General features: G+C 36.3%; 1 protein-coding gene and 1 long non-coding RNA gene across 4 annotated transcripts in view; one reads left to right on the forward strand and one right to left on the reverse strand.

Moving 5' to 3' along the window:
- The first annotated feature begins 2139 nt into the window (after nucleotides 1-2139).
- Nucleotides 2140-25620, forward strand: part of LOC134671438 (uncharacterized) — a 186566-nt gene continuing 163085 nt past the window's right edge. Inside the window, exon 1 of the long non-coding RNA XR_010099222.1 lies at nucleotides 2140-2293. This is a non-coding gene — a long non-coding RNA (uncharacterized LOC134671438). The remainder of the gene's footprint in view (nucleotides 2294-25620) is intronic.
- LOC134671406 (fasciclin-2-like) overlaps nucleotides 18908-25620 on the reverse strand; it is a 48604-nt gene continuing 41891 nt past the window's right edge. For 2 of the 3 annotated variants that reach the window (XR_010099218.1, XR_010099219.1), the window contains 4 exons: nucleotides 25252-25363; nucleotides 22507-22672; nucleotides 21144-21556; nucleotides 18908-20488 (listed from right to left, as the gene is read on the reverse strand). Coding sequence is in view for 1 of the 3 variants with exons in the window: in XM_063529260.1 (XP_063385330.1) it covers nucleotides 20362-20488; nucleotides 21379-21556; nucleotides 22507-22672; nucleotides 25252-25363 (583 nt within the window). In the remaining 2 variants the exon portion in view is untranslated. The remainder of the gene's footprint in view (nucleotides 20489-21143; nucleotides 21557-22506; nucleotides 22673-25251; nucleotides 25364-25620) is intronic. The other variant, XM_063529260.1, reaches the window with a different exon arrangement.

A 25620-nucleotide genomic window follows, 5' to 3' on the forward strand; every position in this document is an offset into this window, starting at 1 on the left:
GACAAATAACATCTATGATATTTCAATTCTTTTCATTTTTGTGAAGTCATTTCAAATAAAAATTGAAACGTTTTTCGAGGATGATGTCAAAAGTGTAAGTATAAAAGAATCCGCTTGTACCTACCTATCTTTGAATGATCACATCCATAGAAATTGCCGCCCAATTCCAGACATCATCAATGGAACATAATCAACGGAGCTTTTCAACGCTGATCGAAAACAGATTTAAATGAATGGAGCTTTCCGTTCCGAAATCGTCGATTAGTGGCAAAAAGAAAACCCATCGCTTGCGGTCTCCGGTGCCGGACGGAGCGGATAACAGAGGGCCTACCGCGAACTACGTTCGATGTGTTGCCTCTTTGTCGAACTTGTAAATTCATACGTAAGTGTGACAGGGAGGTAACACGTCGAACGTGGTTCGCGGTAGGCCCCCTGTACGGTATTGCGACGGACTCTTGTCCGGTACTGACTTTGGATTCTACTCAAGGCTTGCAACAAATGGCATGGGATTTTAGATTATTGCTGGCTTAGTATATGTAACGGATTCATACGATCGATCAAATGCCGCAATGTAACGCAAATTGCTAGCAATTATAGGCGACGTTGTAGAAATCTTTAATATTTGTTTGATGTTAGGGCTGATTTAGACGGCGCGCGAACTCGCATGCGATTTTAGTTACATTGCGGACTGTGGATTACGTCTAATTCAACCGACCAATCAAAACCAGCAATGGTACGAAACTCGCATGCAAGTTCTCGCATCGTCTAAATCGGGCTTTACACTCAATTGGAAATTATCACAGCGAGATGCATTGCAATGTCATGTTGGATTTTACGTAACTGTTCTAATATGTCTCACTAGGTCCTTTCTAAGCTTTAAGTGATTATCCTTAGCCTTGTTCGGACTAGGCTAGTATTTTAGTCTAGTGGCGAGTAATTTAGTAGCTAAACGTGTCTGAACACCAAAAAATTAGTCGAGTGGATTAGTAAGTAATTTAGTCGAGTCAATCCATTTTATTCTATTTTTCTTTGTAGTTTAATAGCGAGTAGCACCCCCCACCCCCCACCACGCGTCCGTGCTCACTCGGCCGCCGGCTAAACAAGTCCGAACCTGTCGATTTAGTCGAGTTTATTAGGCAGTAGCGAATAGTTTAGCTACTAAATTACTCGCCACTAGACTAAAATACTAGCCTAGTCCGAACAAGGCTTAGTCTCAAAACGAAGCTATCTTCTACTAAGTAGGAGACTACTGCGCCACTATTTTACCAACATCGATAGCTTGAGTTAAGTAGTTTTTACCAACACCGATAGCCTGAGCCTGAGTTAAGTGATCAACTGTTAGTTACTATGGTTTATTTTCAATAATAATATGTACATATTGAATATAAAATAACTTATTAAAATAAACTAAAACTACAAACAAAATAAAATTAACACTAAAACTGTTAGTTAACATAACCTAATGCAGTACAGTTTAATGTAACTGGTTTGAGTATAAAACCAAACCGATTTTAAATAGGTAGTAGATTTGTGCAATCGAATGTCATTACAATAAGCTTTTATTTAGTTTCACCTGACCGTTGTCTGTGTGTAATCAAATCTTGCAAGTTAAATCTGATCCACTTCCCGGTTTCCGATTGAGCTGAAATTTTGCATACATATGTAAGTCGGGTGGCAATGCAATATTATGGTGTCATCAAGCTGATCTGATGATGGAGATCGGAGGTGGCCATAGGAACTCTGTGATAAAACAACGAAACCTAATTGTGTTTGGGGTTCTTAGAATTGTCTCGATGAGTATTGCCTTGCCTGTGGAAAAAAGTACAGTTGGCGATAAAAGCTTGTACCAAAAATGAAATTTTTGCCAAAAACTTATTTTAGATTTGGGTATAATGTCTTGTCAATAACGAGAGTATCTAACACGAGCGGATTATGTAAACTGGCTCGCCAGTGTTCGGAGGATTAGTGGTTCTTTAACCGCTGTTCGGTAAGCAGTTGTTTACTCCATTGTTCTTTGGTTTTCATTAGATTACGAGTAGGTACGCAGGATGTATTAAAAAAACTAAGTACTTTAGTTATTGACCGTTTCAAAATGTTAGTCACCTTCGTTATGGGCAATTTTCAGTTTTGGAGTTAGGTAACTTACATTTTTATTAGGGTTCCGTAGCCAAATGGCAAAAAACGGAACCCTTATAGATTCGTCATGTCTGTCTGTCTATCCGTCCGTATGTCACAGCCACTTTTTTCCGAAACTATAAGAACTATACTGTTGAAATTTGGTAAGTAGATGTAGGTATTCTGTGAATCGCATTAAAATTTTTCACATAAAAATAGAAAAAAAAACAATAAATTATTGGGGTCCCCCATACTTAGAACTGAAACTTAAATTTTTTATTTTCATCAAACCCATACTATGAATAGGTCTTCAATATAAGTTTTAATAACAAACTTAAGTCTAAGTTAAGATTTGTTATTTCTTAAATTAATAAGAAATGTACCTAATACTTAATTACATTTTTACGCCATAGAAAAGTTCGAGTTGGTAGAAAAGTTTCAAATCCTTGCAGTTACAGATCCGCGAACATAATCCATTCATCTCGATAAGAAAATGTAAATTTAGCAAAGAACTAGAAACTTTTTACAAAGTACTTGTGATGCGATGCCAGGCTGATTTGATTGTATATTTTTCTTCTATATCAAACTTGGTACCAAGTTTGCAGAACAATTATCATTTTAACTATTTCGTATCGTATATGATTGTAAGCTACCGTGGTACCATAGTACGCATACATTACAGTTTATTTTAAGTTTTATAATACACATAGACACTCAGCGTCAAAAAAATCGCACATCTTAACTTTTTTCTTTCAAGCGGTTTTAAACCTTATACTTATTATATAAGACGAGATAAGACTATGGGCCTTATTTGAAAGGTTATGAAACCCTCTGGAAAATATCGTAAAATGGACGATCTACATACAAAAAGAAAATTTTCAGGAAAAACGAATGGACGTGTATTCAGGTTAAAATTGCAACGAATAAAATCACTACAAAATCAACAGATATAAAAAAAACATATAGTCTCTTCGAGGTACGGAAAACGGTGAAGAATATAGATAATACTCCTAAAAATACGTGTGATACCTCATTAGATTCGTAATGATGTCTAGAAAAATGTATTCGAAGCGTGTATTAGCAAACAAAAAATTACAAAAGTTATTAACAAAAAAAGGGAGAAAAGAGTAGATTTGTCTTATTTCCCAAATATCTCAAAAAGTATTAATATTTAAGAAACCAAAATTAAAATTATAAAAGAGGAGGATATTTCCAATCAAACATTCCATACTTGCAGAACTGTATCTCCATTATTTATACTTCTTTTTTTATTATTTATGATTACGTAACATTAAATATAATTTTAAAGGTATTAAATATTCATTGAAAAATTAAAAAAAAAATATGGGGTGTTTAAAATATGTCAATAAATGTAATACTTGTGGAAATTTATCTTAAAGTTATTTTTTCAACAAGTTAGGCAATTATTAATGAACAAAATTTTTTCGAAATTCCTTCTTCATTAAAAACGAATAAAAAATGTATAAATAAGTATTGTAAAATTTTGTAGCTTTCTTGAGCCCTTCTCATATAGGTACAGTCAAAGAATTTAATTTCCGACCCATTTCGTACCTTGTCACAGTGACTATCAATATGAAAGTCGCTAGAGACCTCATACTATTGTCACTGTGACAAAGTACAAAATGGGTAGGACATTAAATTCTTTGACTGTACATGCTTAATAAGATCACGTTATAAAAGTTTTAATAAAGTTAATAGTTTGCTTAAAATAAGTTTTAGAATAACATAGAAAATTGACGTAGATCGAAAAATCAAGGTAAAATTGTAAAATATAAAATAATATTTTAACCAAACTATTAATTTTTTCAGAACCTTTATAACGTGATCTTATTAAGCATGTATATGAGAAGGGCTCTAGAAAGTGACAAAATTTTACAATACTTACTTATTTATACATTTTTTATTCGTTTTCAATGAAGAAGGAATTTCGGCAAAATTTTGTTCATTGAAAAAGAAGTATAAATAATGGAGATACAGTTCTGCAAGTATGGAATGTTTGATTGGAAATATCCTCCTCTTTTATAATATTAATTTTGGTTTCTTAAATATTAATACTTTTTGAGATATTTGGGAAATAAGACAAATCTACTTTTTTCTCCCTTTTTTTGTTAATAACTTTTGTAATTTTTTGTGTGCTAATACACGCTTCGAATACATTTTTCTAGACATCATTACGAATCTAATGAGGTATCACACGTGTTTTTAGGAGTATTATCCTCTTGGGGTTCAATGTCCTAATACTAGTACAAATTACCTCCAATGAAATTTAAATCTTAATGAAATGGAATAGAGTTGCTTTTATTTTGTTTAGTTAGATTTTAAAACAAAACAAATTCAACTCTATTTTCTAATACGGTAGATTCAAATTCGATTGCCAATTTTCCTTGTATGGTGGGCCGCTAGAGGTTATCTATATTTTTCACCGTTTTCCGTACCTCGAACAGACTAATACTTAAAACTAAACTTAAAACCTAGTGCTGCCGCCTCTTGCCCTCCGAGTAGCTTCCATTTGATCAGTCATGATGATTAGTTAGCCTATTTAATTTTAAATTTTACTGTATTATTGTAATTTTATGTCCCATGAATACGAGTTATTTATGGGGTCCCTTTGTTTGACATAATTATTATTGAAATTCATAATGTATATAATGATTGTCAGATTATTATTAGTCATAATTCTAAAACCGATAACTTTTCAGGATTTTCGTAGGGTTATCCTATAGATATACTAACTAAATAAAACTGGTCAAGTGCGAGTCGGACTCGCCTTTCAAGGGTTCCGTACATCACATAATTTTCAACATTTTTTTGTACGTGAAACGTCTTGAAAAACCCGAATGGGTCAATCAAAAACCAGATGTAACATGAAGTTTTCTGGCGTGGTGGCTTATATCTTTAGATCTCTGAAGATTAAATGCCGAACAATAGTACAAGTGTCCAAATGCGTAGAGCTGAAAACAGTGAAAACTCGAGCGTCCGACGGGTCGCGCTTCCTACAACTTCCGAAAGTGTTTTAAAAGCGAAGGCCGAAGAGAGATAATATCTACAGGATGGCCAAAAATAAAAGTGTACTTCCGTAGCCAGGGAGGTTTTGGGATTATACTGAGCGACTTTTAGTATGGGACCAACCCCGAAATCGCGAAAAAAGAAGTATCCTCCCATAGAAGACGGACCAGCCTAAATGTATGAAACAGCCAAATTTTTCCTCGCGATTTCAGGGTTGCACGTTGGCAACGGGAATACACTTAGTTTATTTTTTAGCCACCCTGTATACCTAGTGCTTTTTAAAACACGTAACAATAGTAACCTAATCAATCAGTACAGTCAGTAACAGAAGTTGCTAAGCGGGTGAGTGGTTTAAAATGATCTGGACGCGACTTTATAGTTAAGACCATAAGAGCATGTCAAGGTAATTTTGAACAACTTCTGCTGTTGACTGTACTACAAGTACCATTGCGGCTATGTGCCAGTTACAGCCTAATAGTCGCATTTTTTGTCTTCAGTCCGACTCACGCTTGAAGCTAAAGGAACGCCACTTTGGGACGCTTCGGCCTTATGCGGATATCGGCCTATGGCCTTCGCAATAGCTGTCTACATCACGTTTCACTTAAACCATTGCGGCTGTGTCCCTAAAAAAACGTTAACCGCATTTATGTTCTTAAATCCGACTCACGCTTGACTCTAGATTTCTAATAGTAGACAATTTTGTGTATTTTTTTCAGAATTTTAGACCCAGTAGTTTCGGAGATAGAGGGGGGGGGAATGGTCATTTTTTGTCTATTTTCTTGAATAACTTCTAAAATTTTTATCCTAAATTTATAACAAAAATATATTTGAGTTTCCCAAAATGAGCTCTTTCGTTTGATATGTAACACGATATAGTTTTCAAAACTTTGTTTTTTAATTTTATCGTTTACCCCCCAAAAGTAGCCCCTATGTTTAAAATTCATTTGTTGACGTTACATATCCGTCTTTGGGTCACAGACTTACATATGTGTACCAAATTTCAACTTAATTGGTCCGGTAGTTTCGGAGCAAATTGGCTGTGACAGACGGACAGACGGACAGACAGACGCACGAGTGATCCTATAAGGGTTCCGTTTTTTCCTTTTGAGGTACGGAACCCTAATAATAAAATAAAACAAAAAATTAAAAAAGATATAGGTTACGTTAGGTTTGTTTTATGGCAATCCTGAAAAGTTACGCGTTTCTGAGAAAAATCAAATTAAACTTTATGGGAAACAATAGAGACCCGTTATTTATACATAGGAATAGCAATGTATGTACAAATAATTATAATATGTAAAACATATATCAATTACTCCTTTAATATGGAAACTTGCAAAAGGAAGTTTAGATGGTAAACAACCTGTTTTTAATTGCAGTTTACTTGTCCTTATTTTTTAGAGGAGATTCTATGTCAATCGTTGTAAACATTAGCCATTTACACGTGCCACTTACTTTGAAAACATTTCATTAGCCAAGTCGAAAGCGTTTGAGACGTTAATTAAATATTGACGTATACACAATACACTTTGTATTGCAATGTGACCTGATTCTCTATTATAAATTGAGCCCTAAATACAAAACAACTTTACGTAATTGCAGGTCTAACTGTTACTGCAAATTATGTTGCAAAGCGATTAATAAGTGCTATGAAATATCAGAAACATGAGCATCACAGCGATTGCTTGAACGAATTACGCTTGATTACGCCCCAAATTCGGCTTTGTTTACTGGTATATTATTGAAAGGAATCGTATATAAATCATTTATTTTTAATTAAAGAGCCTACAATTTAAGGCAAGAAATAAATAATGGCAGATTGCGAGTCGAGAGTAATTAGGTGTGGAATTTAGCACTGTGGGAGGCTGGGTGTTCATGTTGGATAATCTAGATTTTTGGAGGTGGCATATTAGGTAGATGAGCTGGCAATTTGTAAGGATCGAAGGTATGAGGTGGTATGAGTAATGAAATAACATCGAAATGATACCATCACCATACTACACACTAAAAACGTGTCTGTTGTTGCATGGCATTCAAGTATTTACCTAGCATGTACTTATATACGAGCTCTACTAAAATATCATAATATGTAGAATTGAATTTCAAGTTACATATTATTACGCAATAACTTGGCAATATAACATTTTGCACAGATAACGAACTTGTCCTAAAAAAGTTTATAAAAACATTTAAAAGTAAGGAGGTTTTACTTTTACGTCTTGGGCAGTACTTAAGTCGTGCTTTGCAACCGCCATGCGGTCAGAAAATCCCCGCTTGATTACAAGGACAATCTCTACAGTGTTTATTTTACGTGCTTAAGTAGATAATAGTTATATACGATACGAGTGCGCAAAAGAGGAAATTCGAAACGAGTGGCGACTTACTGTTTTGTACATATCGTACAACGTTTTACAGTACATATGGCCCTTTAAACTTTTGACATACGCACGGAAAGTGCTGTTTTTTTCCGTATTGCTGCAGGAAAGTAGGACTATATATATATGTACTGTAAATAAATGTATTATATTAATAACGCTATCCCCTAATAAGTTCTAGTAATAGTTTGTGTTTTTTATCTGCGGCCATATATGCTATTAATGTGCACACGCATATTTCTTTTGTATAATACCTTTTTACGTCTTTATACATATTAACCTACGTATTAAGTGAAGTATCCCTAATCAATTTTACCGAAAATATGACAAATAATTTTCATTCAAAGTTAGGGCTTCGTTCTTAAGCTCCATCGTCGCTCAACTTGGTCTCTTAAGCCTGGTTTATCTTAGTGCCAAATGTTTATTAGTTTGTTTGTTGTTTATACTTTGTTTATGGGCGACAGATCTCATGCACTACCTACAAAGCATAAATAAATCTAATAGGTAAATACTGTTATAATTAGGAACTTCGTAATAATTTAGTATAACACCAGTTTCCTACTCCATGTTCCGAGTGCCGTTGAATAAGCACCTATCTACAGCTATCTACAGCCTTTGCAATGCATAGGCCAGCCAGACTGTCCTGTTGAGGTGATTTATTACAACGGTTGAACATAATCCATGGCCCAAGTGCACTCTACAGAAAAAGCCAGCAAACTTATTAAAAGTTCCATCTTTCGCCTTACACTTATTATATTAATACTCCAAGTTTGCAGTCACAAAGAGAATGAATAGATCATGACGCTTTATTAAACTGTTAAATAAGGATTTTAAGATTTAAACTTTACACTCAACTTAATAAGAAGCTGTTTAAGTTTAAAGTATAATTTTGTGTGAGTGTGAAATATAGTAAGCGGTGTTTTATCTGCTTGTGCCGGTCGCCTGTTTCGAACAGATACTTATTTTAGACATTTTAGTATTTGTTTGCTCCTTCTGTTATAAACGGTAGCATAAAATTGCCAAGAGTATACCAAAGACTTAGAATATAAGGAACTGTCTGCTTTTTGCTGTTTTGTTTTGTTGTGTTTTGTTTTGTTGTTTTTGCTGTTTGCTGTTTGTTGCTGTCTGCTGCTGTTGTCAGTGGTATGATATGTGAAATCGCTGTTTAAAAGACAGTTCCTTTGAGCAATACTACACAGCACGTGAAATAGTAATTTGTACAACAAGAGATCAAAGTTTGATATTTCTTCGAGTGCTTATTTTGAGTCCCGTGCAAGCGAAAGATTCTATAATTTAGAATCTTGAGCGTAGTAAGGGATTCAAAAGCGCACGAGATGTAAATAACTTTGATCTCGTGTAGTACACAAAATTTTTCACCCTAAGCAGTGAGAACATACCTAGATCCCTCTAGAGATAATAGAACCCAAGTATATCGAACTTGTATTAGACCCCGCATGTTGAAATGACATTTGACTATAAAGGTCACTTGAATGTCATTTTGTCTCACTCAGTGAGCAAAATCGCATCTTGCTCACTGAGTGAGACAAACTGACTCAGTGAGCAAAATCGCATTTTGCTCATTGTTTTTAAGAAGCAAAGTACCCTTGTTCGAGCTGCTGAGGTGAAAAAATAATTACCGGCTAAGGCTGGCAAAATTGTATGAAAATCTAATCTCAGCGGCTAAAATGCCCGATTCGAACTTTAAGATAGGTACGTGAAATATTACGTCTAGATATAGATATACGATATGGATTAAATATGTCAGTGTCAAAAGTGACGTTATTGTTTGAAGAAACGTCACTCTTACCACTGGCATATTTAATCCATATCGTATCTAGGCGTAATATTTGACGTATCTTAAAGTTTGAATCAGGCATTCGCGGCGCCAAACCCGATGTTTCCCGATTAATTACTACATACGAGTATGAACTAATAAAGTAGGTAGACATTACTTGCGCAAAGGAGTAATAAGATTACTTTAAAACAGGGTTAGTAGCAGTAATTAATTTATTATAGCATGAACATGCTCTAGCAAGTTAAACAACCGGCTCTTTGAAAATTTTAATTAATTTATGATAGTTTGTTACGGTTTCTCGTGAATTAAGTGGGGTCAAATTAGTAGCTGTACCTGTATCACGAGAATTATGGCCGGTTAGAATAGTAACTATATTAATTACTCCCATTTTGTCATTTAGGAATGGGTCGCGTAGTTTAATTACATACTGTCATGAGAATTAGCGTATAAATACTCATTTCAATCTTGCGGTACTGTTTTTAGAGCTCTGATGACGCTTATTATCCATTACGTATATTTAAGTAACCTAATAAAACTTGTTATTGAATTGCAGTTATGTTATGGTTTTATTTTACGGTTATATTCCTTGTTATAATTTACGAAAAAATGTGTCAATTACGCAATGATTTGAATCTGTTGTCATTTTACTTTATATAATTTCAGCGATCTCTACGGAACTCTACGATTGGTTTGACTACCAAGTTTTTTGTGCAAAGAAAAGCAAAATAGCAAATGCTTGAGTGTGTGTCTATAATGTTTTTTTTTTCCAAAACTATTGGTTTAGCAAGTTCTTGAAGTACGGATTGACTGAAGTAGATCCGTGAAACAAACCGTACTTACCATATTTTCAGCAGGTTTAATTTAATCGTAATAAAAACTAGGAACGAACATTTTTTGTCAGAACGCTCCCCTACAAGTAATTATAATATAAAAAAAACCAAAGCTTCTCCAACTTTAATACTCAGCTCACTGACCCCGGACCAGTAAATTAAAAGTAACGTAAGAACAGCGAAGTCGAGGGAGCCATTATTGACACCTGCTGACGGAGGTAAAAGCCTATAAATTGGCCGAATAGTTGTTTGTCCGTGGGAAACGCCACTTGCACTGGCTAGGGAGGTAGTGTAAATGCCTAGTTGTACAGTTTTACCTAGTCTCTCATTTTAAAAAAGATAATTTGAATGTCTTTAAACGAAAGAGGCGAGTTTTCGTATATGTTGAAGAACTGTGTCTGTTACAGTACATTGTAAGATACTTCTTTGTGCACAAAAATTTGTAATAAAGCTAAATATCTTTTCGAGTATCTTTGCTATGTAAAATTCTTTTTGTATCCATATTGTATACAAGTTGTGTTTTTAGATCTATTCTCAGTTTATTTTCCAGTGGAGCTAGTTTGGGCAAAATATAAAGGATACACTCTTGAAACGAAAATAAGCAAGATTTAAAGATATATCGGATGAAAGGTCAAACGTATGGCAGGTTCGTTATCGGTGCAGCATGTTCGGGTTTGGATTACTGAAGTTTTATAACAATCTTGTACCCACTAATATTGAACTGAGAGTAGGGTATCTTTGTCTAGTCGTTTAGTTCTAGAAATGAAACTTCTGCAATTTTTGAAGTGAAAACTTCTTTAGCGGCGATGTGCACTTTTTGTGATGGGAAAAAAAATGTTAAACTCGCGACAGGTCACGTGACCGACGATTCGACAGATTGAAAATTCTTAAGACGGACACGTGACCTGATCGAAAAACTGTTACAATGTCATTGAGTTTTCACTTCTGCCGGCACTCCCGGAGTGCAACCCGTTGTTTTTTACTGTGATTTCGAAAAGGAAGTAATTAATAGTTAAGTATGATTTAGGAACTTGCCTTTTATTTTCGAAAGCCTAATATCATGAATTCCGTTTCAGATTTCGTACGAGCCGCTAATGGGATGCTAAACAGCGCTGCTTAAAGTGTTCTACGGGATGCCATGTGAAAAAATTACATAATATTATATATTTATATTGTTGTTGTACACTGTTGTTGTATGTACATACTGTATCAATGCAAATGCTGATTTTATTTAATATCTTGGTAATTTAATGTTGAGAAAGTACCGTGAGACTCAAGCTTACTAAATACTTACAAATATTATCTTAAATTACCTATATTAAAACGGGCCATTGGTATATGTATATTGTATAGGCGTCACGTTCGCAGTGTAAGGATAGAAATAGGACAACTTATAGAGTTAGCACTCTGAATGACGTCGAGATTTATGTAGATATTTTTTTTTTTTTTTTATAATAAACTGATCGGCGATTGGCTCTAGTCACACCTGATGGAAAGTGAAGACAGAGCCTAAGATGTAGCTCACCGGTTCAGTAATAGCCTATTCACTCTAGCTTTAAAGAGGGGTACACTACATAATTCCGAAATATTTTATGCCGAATTTTAGAATATCGAATTTTATTATTCCGATTTTTAAATGCCCGACCCATCATAATTCCGAATGTTGTAATTACCGAACGATGAAAATCACGAAGTTTTATATTTCCGAATAGCAAAACCGCCGATTTTTTAAAATTCCGAACCACATAATTCCGAATATTACAATTCCGATAGTGAAAAATACCGAATTTAACATTTACGAATGTTGAAACCACGAATTCCGAATTGTCATCATTCCGAAATTTTGAATTCCGATTTGACGTGATTCCGATTTTTTAAATTCCGAATAACGAAATTCCGAATTTGTTCATAATAAATAATGTCGTTAAAGTAAGCAGAAATGCCTGTTAAAATTTCCTATTTTACATAATATTATAAGAGTTACTCACAAGCACAATTTTTCAACATAATTATGTATTATGTATGTTTCTACATAATTGTGTATGTAGTTCGTTCTGTTTCTAAAAACACTTCTTTTCTGTGGGGGGTTACAGTTCTAACCTAACCTAACCCGCTTTTCTAGTAGCGGTTAGTTCCTGTAAAGGTCACAGTTCTGACATAACCCCAACCCATTTTTCTAGTAGCAGTTGGTAAAGGTCGCAATTCTAACCTAACCTAACCCATTTTTCTAGTAGCAGTTGGTTTCTGTGAAGGTCGCAGTTCTAACCTAACCTAACTCATTTTTCAAGTAGCAGTTAGTTTCTGTGAAGGTCGCAGTTCAAACCTAACCTAACCCACTTTTCTAGTAGCATTTTTTTTCTGCAAGGGTCGCAGTTCAAACCTAACCTAACCCATTTTTCTTGTAGCAGCTGGTTTCTGTAAAGGTCACAGTTCTAACATAACCTAACCCACTTTTCAAGTACCAGTTAGTTTCTGTGAAAGTCGCAGTTCTAACCTAACCTAACCCACTTTTCTAGCAACAGTTGGTTTCTGTAAGGGTCGCAGTTCAAACCTAACCTCACCTACTTTTCTAGTAGCATTTTTTCTACAAGGGTCGCAGTTCAAACCTAACCTAATCCATTTTTCTAGTAGCAGCTGGTTTCTGTAAAGGTCACAGTTCTAACCTAACCTAACTCACTTTTCTAGCAACAGTTGGTTTCTGTAAAGGTCACAGTTCTAACCTAACCTAACCCATTTATCTAGTAGCAGTTGGCTTCCGTGAAGGTCGCAGTTCTAACCTAACCTAACCCACTTTTCTAGTAGCATTTCGTTTCTGTAAGGGTCGCAGTTCAAACCTAACCTAACCCACTTTTCCAGTAGCAGTTGGTTTCTGTAAAGGTCGCAGTTCTAAACTTACCCATTTTTCTAGTAGTAGTTGGTTTCTGTAAATGTCGCAGTTCTAACCTAACCTAACCCACTTTTCCAGTAGCAGTTGGTTTCTGTAAAGGTCGCAGTTCTAACCTAACCTAACCCACTTTTCTGGCAACAGTTCGTTTTCTTGGGGGTTGCAGTTCTAACCTAACCTAACCCACTTTACAGACAATAGTTCGTTTTCTTGGGGGCGCAGTTTTAACTTATCCTAACCCACTTTTCTGGCAACAGTTTGTTTTCGTGAGGTCGCAGTTCTAACCTAACCTAACCCACTTTTCTGGCAATAGTTTGATTTCGTCGGGTTGCAGTTCTAACCTAACCTGAGCCTCTTTTCTGGCAACAGTTGCTCCGCAACTGTTCCGGCGCTACGCAATAACGGCGCGGCGCATAGGAGCCTCTTGGCCTTTGCGTAGCAAAGCGCAGGCACTAATGCTCGCCTCAGCCGCTTCGGCTGCTCTGCGCTTTGCTACGGCGGGCGTGCTTCCCCTCCGCGCCTCTGGCTTTTTACATACACTCTAGGGGTAGGACAGACAAGACGACGTGGATAGTGGGGTGTTCCGATTCGGATTTTGGTTAGTGAGACTTAAAAAAGTGCGTTTAAATCTTATTTTGAAAATCACGAAATTCATTATTCCGAATTCACAAAAGATCGAATTTCTGAATACCGAATTACTTTATTTCCGATCGGTCAATGATTTTTCGGAATAGACAAATTCGGGAAAAATATTTTCGGATTTTTTCTAAATCGGAATTTTAAGCTTTCGTCCATATGAAAATCGGATTTTTAGTTTTCGGAAATAACACAGTCGTGATTTTGTTCTTTCGTGGTTTTCAAAGTCGTAATTTCGATATTTCGGTCATGTAAAAAATCGGGATTATGAAAATCGAGGTTATGAAAGTCGGAAAAACGTATTTCGGAATATTTGGGTGTTCCCTTTAAAGAGACCGAGGTCATATTTTTCAGGGAATACAGATGCCGGGAGCGCATTCCATTCCTTAGCCGTCCTTACCAAAAAAGACGAGGCAAATCGTTTTGTGCGGACAAATGGAATACTAACCACGAACGGGTGCATTCGCTCCCCGCGCCTGGATGTCCGATGATGGAAAGGGGATGGTGGGATCAGGTCATGCAGCTCTTGTGCGCACTCTCCAGAATGTATCCGATAGAACACCGATAGACATGCGACTCTTCGGCGATGATCGAGGCTCTGTAACTTCGATTTGACAGCTGGGTCATCGCCTAAAAGTCCATGAGCCCGGCGCTCTATTGAGTCCCAAATATATAAGAGAGAGATATAATCCCAGAGATATAATGCCAAAAATTATGTTTTTACCGATGTTGGTTTGTTTACCCATCCCAACACCAAATTTATTAATTGTTTTAAGTATTATTAATTTATTATACGTACCCATTTGCTTTTTGAAATTTTTTTAAGTACCCACATTTTAATACCTACCAGTTGTCTTCTTATTCTAAGTGTATTTCTCTCGGATAATGTAATGGCATCCAGTAAAAAGGATCGTATAAAAAATCCCACAAAAACTACTCTACTTTATAACCCGGAAACTTTGAGAGCCCATGATTTAGTAGCAACATCAGACTAATGGCCAGTTTTCTTAGTGGATTTACGTTTCGTTTTATTTTGGACCCCCAGGCTCGCTATTCGGTAATAGCTCCTTATTAGGGTTCCGTACCCAAAAGGTAAAAACGGGACCCTGTTACTAAGACTCCGCTGTCCGCCTGTCTGTCACCTGGCTGGGCTGGCTGTATCTCATGAACCGTGATAGCTACGAGTAGGTAGTTGAAAATTTTACAGATGATGTATTTCTGTTGTCGCGATAACAAATATTAAAAACAGAATATAATAAATAGTTAAGTGGGGCTCCCATACAACAAACATGATTTTTTGCGGAACGGAACCCTTCGTGCGCGAATTCGACTCGCACTTGGCCGGTTTTATATACTTACTTATTAGTTGCGGACTTAATTATATGGTTTACAGATATTTTTGCCGTAAAAAGAAGTAGGTAATAACATTAAAAGAGAGAAAAATTAACAACTAAGTACTTACTTGTTTTATTTTCCGTTACGAGAAAAACTCCGCAGAAGTAAAAGTTTAGTTCTCTTCTCTTTGAAAGGGTAATGTTTAAAAAGTAGAAACAACTGACTGTGGCGTTTCTCGGAAACTATTCTACGATACCGCCTTCGTCGTTAGACATTATGCTTTTATCAAAGTACATAGTCATAATAATTAAAGATATTAAAGATATAATTAAACATCGTTTAGGATATTGTATAATAAGTATAAAAACACTTAATTTTAATTATTTTAAATAAGTTTTTTTTCTCTTTCTTCAAGGAAAAATTCTAGCTAGATCGTTGTCTGTTTTATTGGAAATCGATATTTAATTCTTTGTTAGTACGAGTTGAAAATGTCAAATCTTAATGTACTCGTAATATTTTACTTCAGAGCAAAGAGCAATGCTAACAATGTATAAAACAGCTAACGGCCCTATTCGAACTTTAAGATACGTCAAATATTACGGCTAGATACGATATGGATTAGATATGTCAGTGTCAAAAATGACGTTTCTTCAAACAAAAACGTTACTTTTGACACTGACATATCTAATCCATATCGTATCTAGCCGTAATATTTGACATATCTTAAAGTTCGAATAGGGCCGTAAGTATCAAATATTGACATCAACACACTTCAATTAAACTTAAACTTAATTTCCAGAGATAGAAGCCGTAGATACTTACAGATTTCCGCGTTCACGAACCGTCTTGTGTCTCGACACTGATGATTGCTTTCCGCCAAGTTTACATAAGCAGCTTTGCGTCGACGTATCACAAATCATAAATGTTCAATATTACAGCCGGGTACATTTAATATCTGTGGTACAGGTGCCTCTTCCGTCCCGCAGGCAGGCGATAGCGACACGGCGTTTTATTAAAACTTCAACTATTCTAATATATTCTATGTAAATTTTCTGTTCGCGGTTATTGTCGACTTTGGTTTGTGTAAAAGCTTTCTGTACCTTTTAAATATAGTTTTTTTTAAGGATGGAAGTGTTATGTATGTCCACATTCGAACATATTATATATAGGTTGAATATCATCAGGTAGATTTAATAGTGTCACAATGAATTTGATCGATATCCATCTCTAAAACTTCCTTTTCTTGTGTTCTGCTGTAGAATAGTGCTGCTCAAATTTAGACTTTAGAGCAATGTTAATATTAGGTTCAAGAGAGTTTAAATTGTGTTTTTTGTTATAAAATAATATTAGTCATTTTATTTATAAAAAAATTGCTTTCTGTTCCTACCGCAAATTTCCCGCAAAGAAACCTAGTAACTTTATCTCGTCTTTATTAATCTAGATTTTGAATTGCTATAGTCCGTTTTTTTAGCATTAGAAAGAACTTCGCAGAAGTTCGCTCATGGTTCTAAATCTGGCACTTTTAGCGGTAACAATTTGAAGTAAATTATATGTATTTACCATGCTACATTAGATAATTCAATAATTATTAACAATTAACGAGCCTGATAAAAACTGCACGCTTGCTTCTGCGGAGTTCTTTCTAATGCTAAAAAAAACGAACTATACTTTAAAATTATGTATTCAACAATAAGTACATCAGCTAGTGACTTAGACCATCTCTTAACTAATTCCTTCCCCCAATTTTCAATAACAGGTGCGTTCAACGTCGTCCCGTATTCATTACTTATTCCCGATAATACACATTTTTTTACGATAAATCCCAGAAATTCTTAATGATTACATTCGGTCTTATAAAGTTCCCGAGGTTAATTAAATATCCATAATTATTCTCATAATTTTATTTTTAACCGCAACGGGGCCTGTAATTGTACTTAATTATACGGTAATGGAATTGAGATTTTCTAATTCAAATAATAAATATGATTACAATTGTAATCTGATGAGGGGAGACAAAATTGGTAGCAGCTTTCTGAATGAGACATTGATACAAATAAATTATTTGATGAAGCTACGAGGAGATAAAATATTTCATATTTGATTTAGAATATTATGTTAATAGAATATCTGACATCTAAGTACTTACCTTAATTGGAAATGTCGCTTCTCCGTTATAATGATGACTCACGCTAGATCAGGCCGTGCCCGGCCGGCCGCGTCCGACATGTTTGTGTGCTTTCCATAGAAAATGAAGCTCCAGAATCTCCGGAAGCTTCGGCCCGGCCACGGCCCGGTCTAACGTGAGTAATCCTTTAATCTAAACTCGCTTTAGTTATGCATAGTTCTATAAACTTGACACACTGAATTCTGCCAGTCGTGGTGTAAAGTCGTAACAGACATTATTTTCCTGCAGCTTCACGCCTGTTCAAGGATAGACATGCTTAATTATGCAGGCTTGGTGTTAAAGCCTGTGTTTTGGTGCACAGGCACGTGTTGCCTGTCAGTAAACTTCACAGGCAGCTTCCGTGACGTGGATAAAGATAAAGGTTAAAGAGTGTTTATAAAGTCTTACCGGGTGTACGGTACTACATATTTTATAGCTTAAAGTTTTTAAAATGATGTGCTTTTTTTTATTAATGTTACTGTTATCTTAACCTCCTCCGGCTTACGGACCTAGCTTAATAGCTAAAAAAGGAAAAAAAATCTAATGTTTAATTAATAATAATAATCAGCCTATATACGTCCCACTGCTGGGCACAGGCCTCCTCCCATGCGCAAGAGGGCTTGGGCATAGTGTTGGGAATAATGTTTAATTATTTCATTTAATTGAAAAAGTATTACTTTTCAATTTGATATTCAAGCAGAGTTGATTTGTTTTTTTTTTCATTCAAATTTTAAACAAAACTGTTAAATCTCTATTGATTATAGGTACTAGGTTTAAATTTCAGTAGCAAATTTTGGATTTTTAATTTTGTATAGGTGTCTTAAGAGTCTAAGGCACCTCAGATATACAGAGGACCTTTATAAGCTCGTGACACGTCTTCCTGACCTCAGTAACAATTTAAGCCTCGCTCCAATTTACATACTCCAATTAATTTCATGTAACATGCCTTCGACGGACCGTCACCGTAGTGTAGGACGCCCGGAGCCACGGCCTCCGTCCGGCGGTTTATTTATATTCATAACAGTTCAACATCTATCAAAACAAGTAAATGAAATAATATATCAACAGTATTAGTGCATGACAATTTATCCAATATTACATTGAAAATATATCAAGTATGTATAAAATAAATTGAAACTACATATTATTATAAACATTTATTTTAGAAATACCCGACTAAAATGGTTTTGCTGGGAAAAGTGCCTCGATTCCTCTCATTTAAAACCGAATGGTTTTAGACATTCTGCTTAAATTGCAACTAAAACTAGCAACCACTAGAGAAATCTGGTACTAGAAATGGGTATTGTTGAAATTTGAAATGAAAATGAAATCATGTCAAATTTCATATTATTTTAGAATTATGTCGTTTAAAAAAATACAGCTTAACTTTGATTGTATGGATGCGGCCTAAGTGTTTGTGACTCTTAAACGAATATGTCTGCGAAATCAGCAATGAAATATCAAAAGACATTTCACGCCACGTCACTTAAAAAAGGTACAGCGATGTCAAAAGGTGAATAAATCATATTTTCTAATCGCAGTGATTTTTACGAGCACCAAAGTCAAGTTAAAATCTTTACGCAAGTAAAGTGGTCTACAGATAATCCAATTTCCATTTTACGAGGCTCGGTGGAATTCAATTTATTTTCTTTGCCTTTTGGGGGTTGGAACGCAAAAATCAACTAATTTAAGTTTTTTTTCAACGTTCCGTAGAATAAAAGAAGAATTCTTAGTAAAACAACAAACTTGTTTTATTTATTTTTTATCTTTTTGTTCTTAAATGTGTCATACAATCATGTTTTGTGATTCTTCAGAACACAAATTAACTTAAATAATGGTTGTGTATGATAATGTATAGGTATTGGCACTTTGTTGTATGAAATGTGTAAGAAAAAAAATACAATATTTATTTAACTTTGGTACATTTACAATTTAACTGCTAAAGTGTGGTCACCGTGCATGAAGAATTTCGTACTTTAACCTGTCATGTCATTACATACTCGTACCTATCTCTGTATATCGCAAAAATTTTTTAAATGTCGCACGCGATCAAAAAGGCGAGAGTATGCGACGGCAATAGGTACAATTTTGCATTGTCCCAGTAACAGAGAAGCGTACAGGTTGATTCTGTTATGTGTGACAAGAGGTACTGTGTAACAAAATATCACACAGAGCAATTTATTACTTAGTAATAAAAACCTCGAAATCGTTAAATCAGGTGTTCCACACAAAATATCGACATAGTTATAAGTCTGTACGAGGTTGGTGGTTTATTAAAGCTACACTGAGGGAATGCTTCCCCATGATGACTCCAGGCGGCCTAGCCAAGATGACGATCGCTTGCGCTTCGCCATCGAAACGCTTTGTGTTTCTCTATCACTCTTCCATATTAGTGTGACAGTGACAGTTGCGTTTCGTTCGCTACGTAGCGTTAGCGATTGGCATGTTGTCTACGGGGCCTGTAGTATTTAAATCCTGTAACACCATTCAGCTGTAGCTGTAGTAGAGGTCAACGTACGAAATTATTCGTGCACGATATCGGTGGTTTATTAAAGCTGAACTGACGAGTGTTTTCCCGTGATAACCCATGGAGGATGACTCACGTTAGACTGGGCCATGGCATAGTCGCGGACGGTCTAGAACGCAAAATGACTAGTGTAATATTTTGCCTATATCGCTTTTAGTCTACATCGCGAACGGTCTACTACACTAGTCATTTTGCGTTCTAGACCGTCCGCAAATAACCCCCGGAACTTCCGAAGCTTCATTTTCTATAGAAAGCACCACGTGATCACCGATCAGCCGTCATAGAAAATGACATGTCGGACGCCTCTGGCCGGGCACGACCCGGTCTAGCGTGAGTCATCCTTAAAGGTCAATTTACGGAATCATTCGTGCACGTTATCGGTGGTCTATTAAAGCTACACGGAGGAGTGCTTCCCCGTGATGACTTCTGTGGTCTCATTGTCACACCAGTTACCTGTGGTCGCTTGTATTATGGCTCCTCTACACGATGGGCCAGGCCAGCGCCGGGTGCCAAGGGACGCATTTATGCGTTAGAGGGAGCAAGTGATATAGCTATCTCATTCTACCGCATGGCTGCGTCCCTTGGAGTGGCCGGCGCTGGCCCATCTTGTAGAGGAGCTATTAAAGATTAATGTACAAAATCATTCGTGCACGATATCGGTGGTCTATTAAAGCTACACGGAGGAGTGCTTCCCCGTGATGACGCCCGTGGTCTTGTTGTACACCAGTTCTCTGTGGCCGCCGTTGTTGGGCCGGTCATCGGCTCGTTCGCCTTCGGTCACTAGCAGCCCTTTCTTGTCCCTGAAATTATGAGAAGCGTTTTCACTCAAATTCAATTTAATTCCATACACGACTAGCAAAAAACACCATTTGTATTCTGATGTCGACAAAAAATCCCGTTTTTCTGACATAGATGGCGCAGATTAGGGACCTGTTTGGCCTTTTATTATTTATACAGTCTGGCAGTGTTTCGAAATGGACCGTGCCGTGCCCGGGCCGAGTCATCCTTTTCTATGACGGCTGATCGGTGATCAACTGATCACGTGGTGCTTTCCATAGAAAACGAAGTACCGGGAGCTCTGGCCTGGCCCTGGCCCGGTCTAGCGTGAGTCATTCTTTAAATGATCTATCGATCTGGATTTATTTAAGAATGTAACTCGTTTACTTTAAAAACTCGCGATGATATCGGCCGCATGTAGTACCAAGTGTGTATTTTCAATCTTACCGGGAAGGTTGCCAGTTTTCTTCTTGTTTTTCCTAAAGTAGCAGCTCGCGATGATGCCCTGCTTCCTCCAGCACAGTAGGAGCAGGTCCAACACGAGAAGACAGAGGAACGCCACCACCAATATACAGCACTTACCGGGAATTCATACTCGTATTATCAATTTCTATTTGTTCTTTCTAAGCATAGCAATAGCAGATCCTATATGAGCAAGGTCCTAAATATCAAACATACCGGGAATTAAGGTTGTCAGTTTTCTTCTTGTTCTTCCTAAAGTAGCAGCTCGCGATGATGCCCTGCTTCCTCCAGCACAGTAGGAGCAGGTCCAGCACTAGAAGGCAGAGGAACGCCACCACCAATATACAGCACTTACCGGGAATTCATACTCGTATTATCAATTTCTATTTGTTCTTTCTAAGCATAGCAATAGCAGATCCTATATGAGCAAGGTCCTAAATATCAAACATACCGGGAATTAAGGTTGTCAGTTTTCTTCTTGTTCTTCCTAAAGTAGCAGCTCGCGATGATGCCCTGCTTCCTCCAGCACAGTAGGAGCAGGTCCAGCACTAGAAGGCAGAGGAACACGGCCACCACCGATATGCCGATGACAGCGCCCGCGGACAGTAGGCCTTCGCCGAATATTTTTGCTAAAAACAGGGAACTTTATTTATAATGTATATTTATTACGAACTTAATACATAAGTACCTTATAAAATAAAATAAATAAAACTAAACCTAACTAACAAATAAAAATCCCTAAAACCTACCTTCAAAGCCTAGGCCCCTCGGCAAGGTGCCCATCACGCAGGCATTTCCTGCGCTGTATAGCGATGGCAGGTGTATTGTTAAAACGTTTGTTCATGAAATATTTTTACGTATCAGAAATCGCAAATATGGATATGGACACCTAAGCGAGATCATACTATCGGGTATTCAAATGGTACTTTGACACCAAGCCGAGTGGAAATATTTTCAATGACGTTATAGAAGTGTTTTTGTGATATATTTTAGCTAGGATTTTATTATTTAAACGTGCTGAATTAAAGCAGCTGTAAGCTTACAAAATACGATAGTCATTTGTAAAAAGGATTGGAATTTAAATAATTAATGTGAAACAGCGGTGAAACAATTTAGGTTCAGGGTATTATCTCACAGTGTGGTGCAAGCGAAGGCACGGAGACCTAAATATAATACTTTTTGAGTTTTAATTAATTAACCTTAATAAAGATAAAGATTATTATAGTTTGAGAACTTTAGAGTCAATGTGAATTTCTCAAATCCGAAGGAGGGAAATGCATATTGGCTAGCATAATGTACAGACATCGTAAATCGTATAGCACTTTCGGTGAAGCGGAGTGGTGTTAACGGAATTGGTATAAACAATTCCAACCCTAATGATTAATTAGCGTTATTTACGTTAATATTAACCTTAATTTACCATTTCAGTTGGAATTATCTATACCAATTCCGTTAACACCACTCCGCTGCACCAAAAATGCTATAAATTTTACGATGTCTAAATTAATGCATAATAATATTTTTGTACAATACTATAATAGTTTCTAGTACGTACGCATATATAATTAATTAATTTTACCTGGCGTCTTTATCTCCTTATATGTGTAATCCGAGTAGCCCTGAGAGTTGTGTGCACTTATCCCGAACTTGTATTTAGCGTTCCTCTCTAACTTCTCAAGTGGGAACGCGGTTTCTGACACGTTGTCTTTTTGGCAGAGCGTGTGGTTGACAATTTCGCCGACAAACTGAAACATTATAGTAGATTGTTAACCAAGGGATGAAAGTTGGATGAAGGGCACTTATTTTTGCCGAGGCAGTGGTCAGGCGTGGCTCATTCCGCGATTTCGTCGCTTCGCAACAGGTAGCTATAAGTACATCCGTCCCACACCAATTTTGGTGGCTAATAGCCATAAATCGCGCGTGGCGCTGTCGCCACTTAGCGGTCATATCTGTCCTAATCGTAACAGACGCGTTTTGTTAGAGAGTGAATCTTCTGTACTATTATTTTTTCTGTGTTATTATTTTTTTTGAGTGGTATAGTTTGGCCAATAGTACGAGGCCGAAATTATGCCTTTCACCCGAGTTAAACACTCGATACTTTTCATTTCAAAAGTAAAATACATGTGTTTTTTTAAATGACTAAGTATAATTTTTATAGTATTTTTGAGGGTACGTTCAATTAACCATTTATGTAAAAGTATCGTTATTTATGGAATTAGGAGTTAAATATCAGAATGGAAGTTGTATAGCCAATCCATTTAAAACCAAATTTCAATTGTTTATTGCAATTATAAATCGACTAATCAATTTTGCGACAAACGTAGTGTCCACAACGATCTATTCGAGAATGACCTATGACTTTTCTCATTCAAACATAGTAAATAAAAACCGGGCAAGTGCGAGTCGGACTCGCGCACGAAGGGTTCCGTACCATAATGCAAAAAAAAAAACAAAAAAAAGCAAAAAGAAAACGGTCACCCATCCAAGTACTGACCCCTCCCGACGTTGCTTAACTTTGGTCAAAAATCACGTTTGTTGGATGGGAGCCCCATTTAAATCTTTATTTTATTCTGTTTTTAGTATTTGTTGTTATAGCGGCAACAGAAATACATCATCTGTGAAAATGTCAACTGTCTAGCTATCACGGTTCGTGAGATACAGCCTGGTGACAGACGGACGGACGGACGGACGGACGGACGGACAGCGAAGTCTTAGTAATAGGGTCCCGTTTTACCCTTTGGGTACGGAACCCTAAAAACAAACCTATTTACTCGTATTCCATAACCAAGTCACACCAAGTTAAGCTATAAGTAAACGAATTAAATATACAGTTATAATTTTAATTTAACTAACATAAAATAATTAATTTGATCTATTTAAAACTAAGTAGGTTTGGACCTTCTCGGGTAAAGGCCTCCTCCAAATCATGTCATTTCGCTCTGTCTGGAGCTACTTCCTGCCAGTTAATTACTTTTCGAACATACCAGAGCTTATTATGTCTTACGTAATATAATTATCTAATACCTAACTAAACGACCGTAGTTCTGTAGAAAGCGACCAACTTTTAATTATTTTTGTCAAAGTGACTTACACCCTAACTCAATAGCTTTGGTCGCTTTCTGCATTGATAAAAAAAATGAGTTGGTCGTTTTCTGCATAACTACGGTCACATGTGTATAGCCACGCCGCTAATAACGCGTGACTAGACCTTAATTAATTGGGTGTCTGTTAATAGTTTACACTGGTAACATGATATAATACAGCTTGTAGCCCCACGGCACTTCTGAGGTCCATTTAATGAAGGTCAATTATTTCAGATACCTACTAAACGAACTCATTTATTGTATAATAAGTGTTATAAAATGAATATAAAACTAAAATTAACTACAATTATGATAACTAAATCTAAAAAATTAAAAACACCTATCAAAATTTTGTGCCCTTGGTAAGGTGCCCGTCACGCAGGAAGCGTTCCCGCGCTGGATTGCTATGGCCAATCTTTGCACGAGAAAGCTGCCTGCGCGAGGGTCACCTGTGGCCTGCCAGGCGTTTACTGAGTGCCGTGTGGATATTGATAGTGGATACCTACTTGTATATAAGACGGGTTTACCCAATTTCATGAACTGTTAAATTTAATGTGCATGGGTATTGCATAAGGATATGGGCCACTGAATATTATGGAATAGGAGTCGGACCATAAACTTATGGTAATTAAATTATGTCGAATGATAAATTAATCTTCGCTTAAAGTACTTTTGGCGCCATTAGGCAATTGTATGACATCTAAAGGTATGTGTATAGAACGGCGATACGTTTGTTTAATGTGGGTGCACATATTTTCATAATTATAGTATCATATTTTACTATTACTTACTTACTTATATAGACTTAGCAATTAAAAAGCACATGCATCTAACATGTATTTTTTATACAGTGTTATATGAGCACGATGTTGTTTTATATGTATAAATAATCTTAATTTAATATAATCGTTAAGTATGTTGTATCTTCTTGCTGTGTAACTTTTTTCTTATTTAACTATTTGTTTGTTTACTGTATGTTATTTTTCTTGTCAGTTACCTTCCGTGATTCTTCTCACTTGATTCTCTCATCGGAAGATCAGCGCTGGAAGCCACCAGCAACATACAGAGATGGGGCCATTTAATGGCACTTTAATCTTACTTTGTTTTTCTTTTATAGTGTGTATCGTCTCGTTTGTGCTTACGAATAAATTCTATTCTATTCTAAAAATACCTACAAATCCCGATGCCCAATAACTATTTGACCGTTCCATATTAGCGTTGAGGATCGGATAAGCACTTACCGGGCAGAACTCGACGCTGTAATGGTCGATGGGCTCGCCGTTTGGCTCGGGCGCCTTCCACCTGAGCTTGCCTTGATTGCCCCACACCTCTGTGGGCGGTTCAGGAGCGGACCTGAAGCATTTTTACATTGCTATAAGAAAAGGTATCTAATTCTTTATTGATAAAAACAAAGAAAGGAATAAACAAACATAATAAAACTTACCAAACTATAGATGAAAAATTTAACAAGAAAAGGTTTAACAAGAAATAGGGTAATTGTGTTTGATCTGAATGCTATTAGAAGTATTAGAACACATGAAAATATTTTAATTAGTTTTTATTTCAAGTAGAAACACTATTATATATACATGTCATATAGGTACGAAGAA

The sequence above is a fragment of the Cydia fagiglandana genome, chromosome 15, assembly GCF_963556715.1.
Source record: "Cydia fagiglandana chromosome 15, ilCydFagi1.1, whole genome shotgun sequence".
In the NCBI taxonomy this organism is placed as follows: Eukaryota; Metazoa; Arthropoda; class Insecta; order Lepidoptera; family Tortricidae; genus Cydia; species Cydia fagiglandana.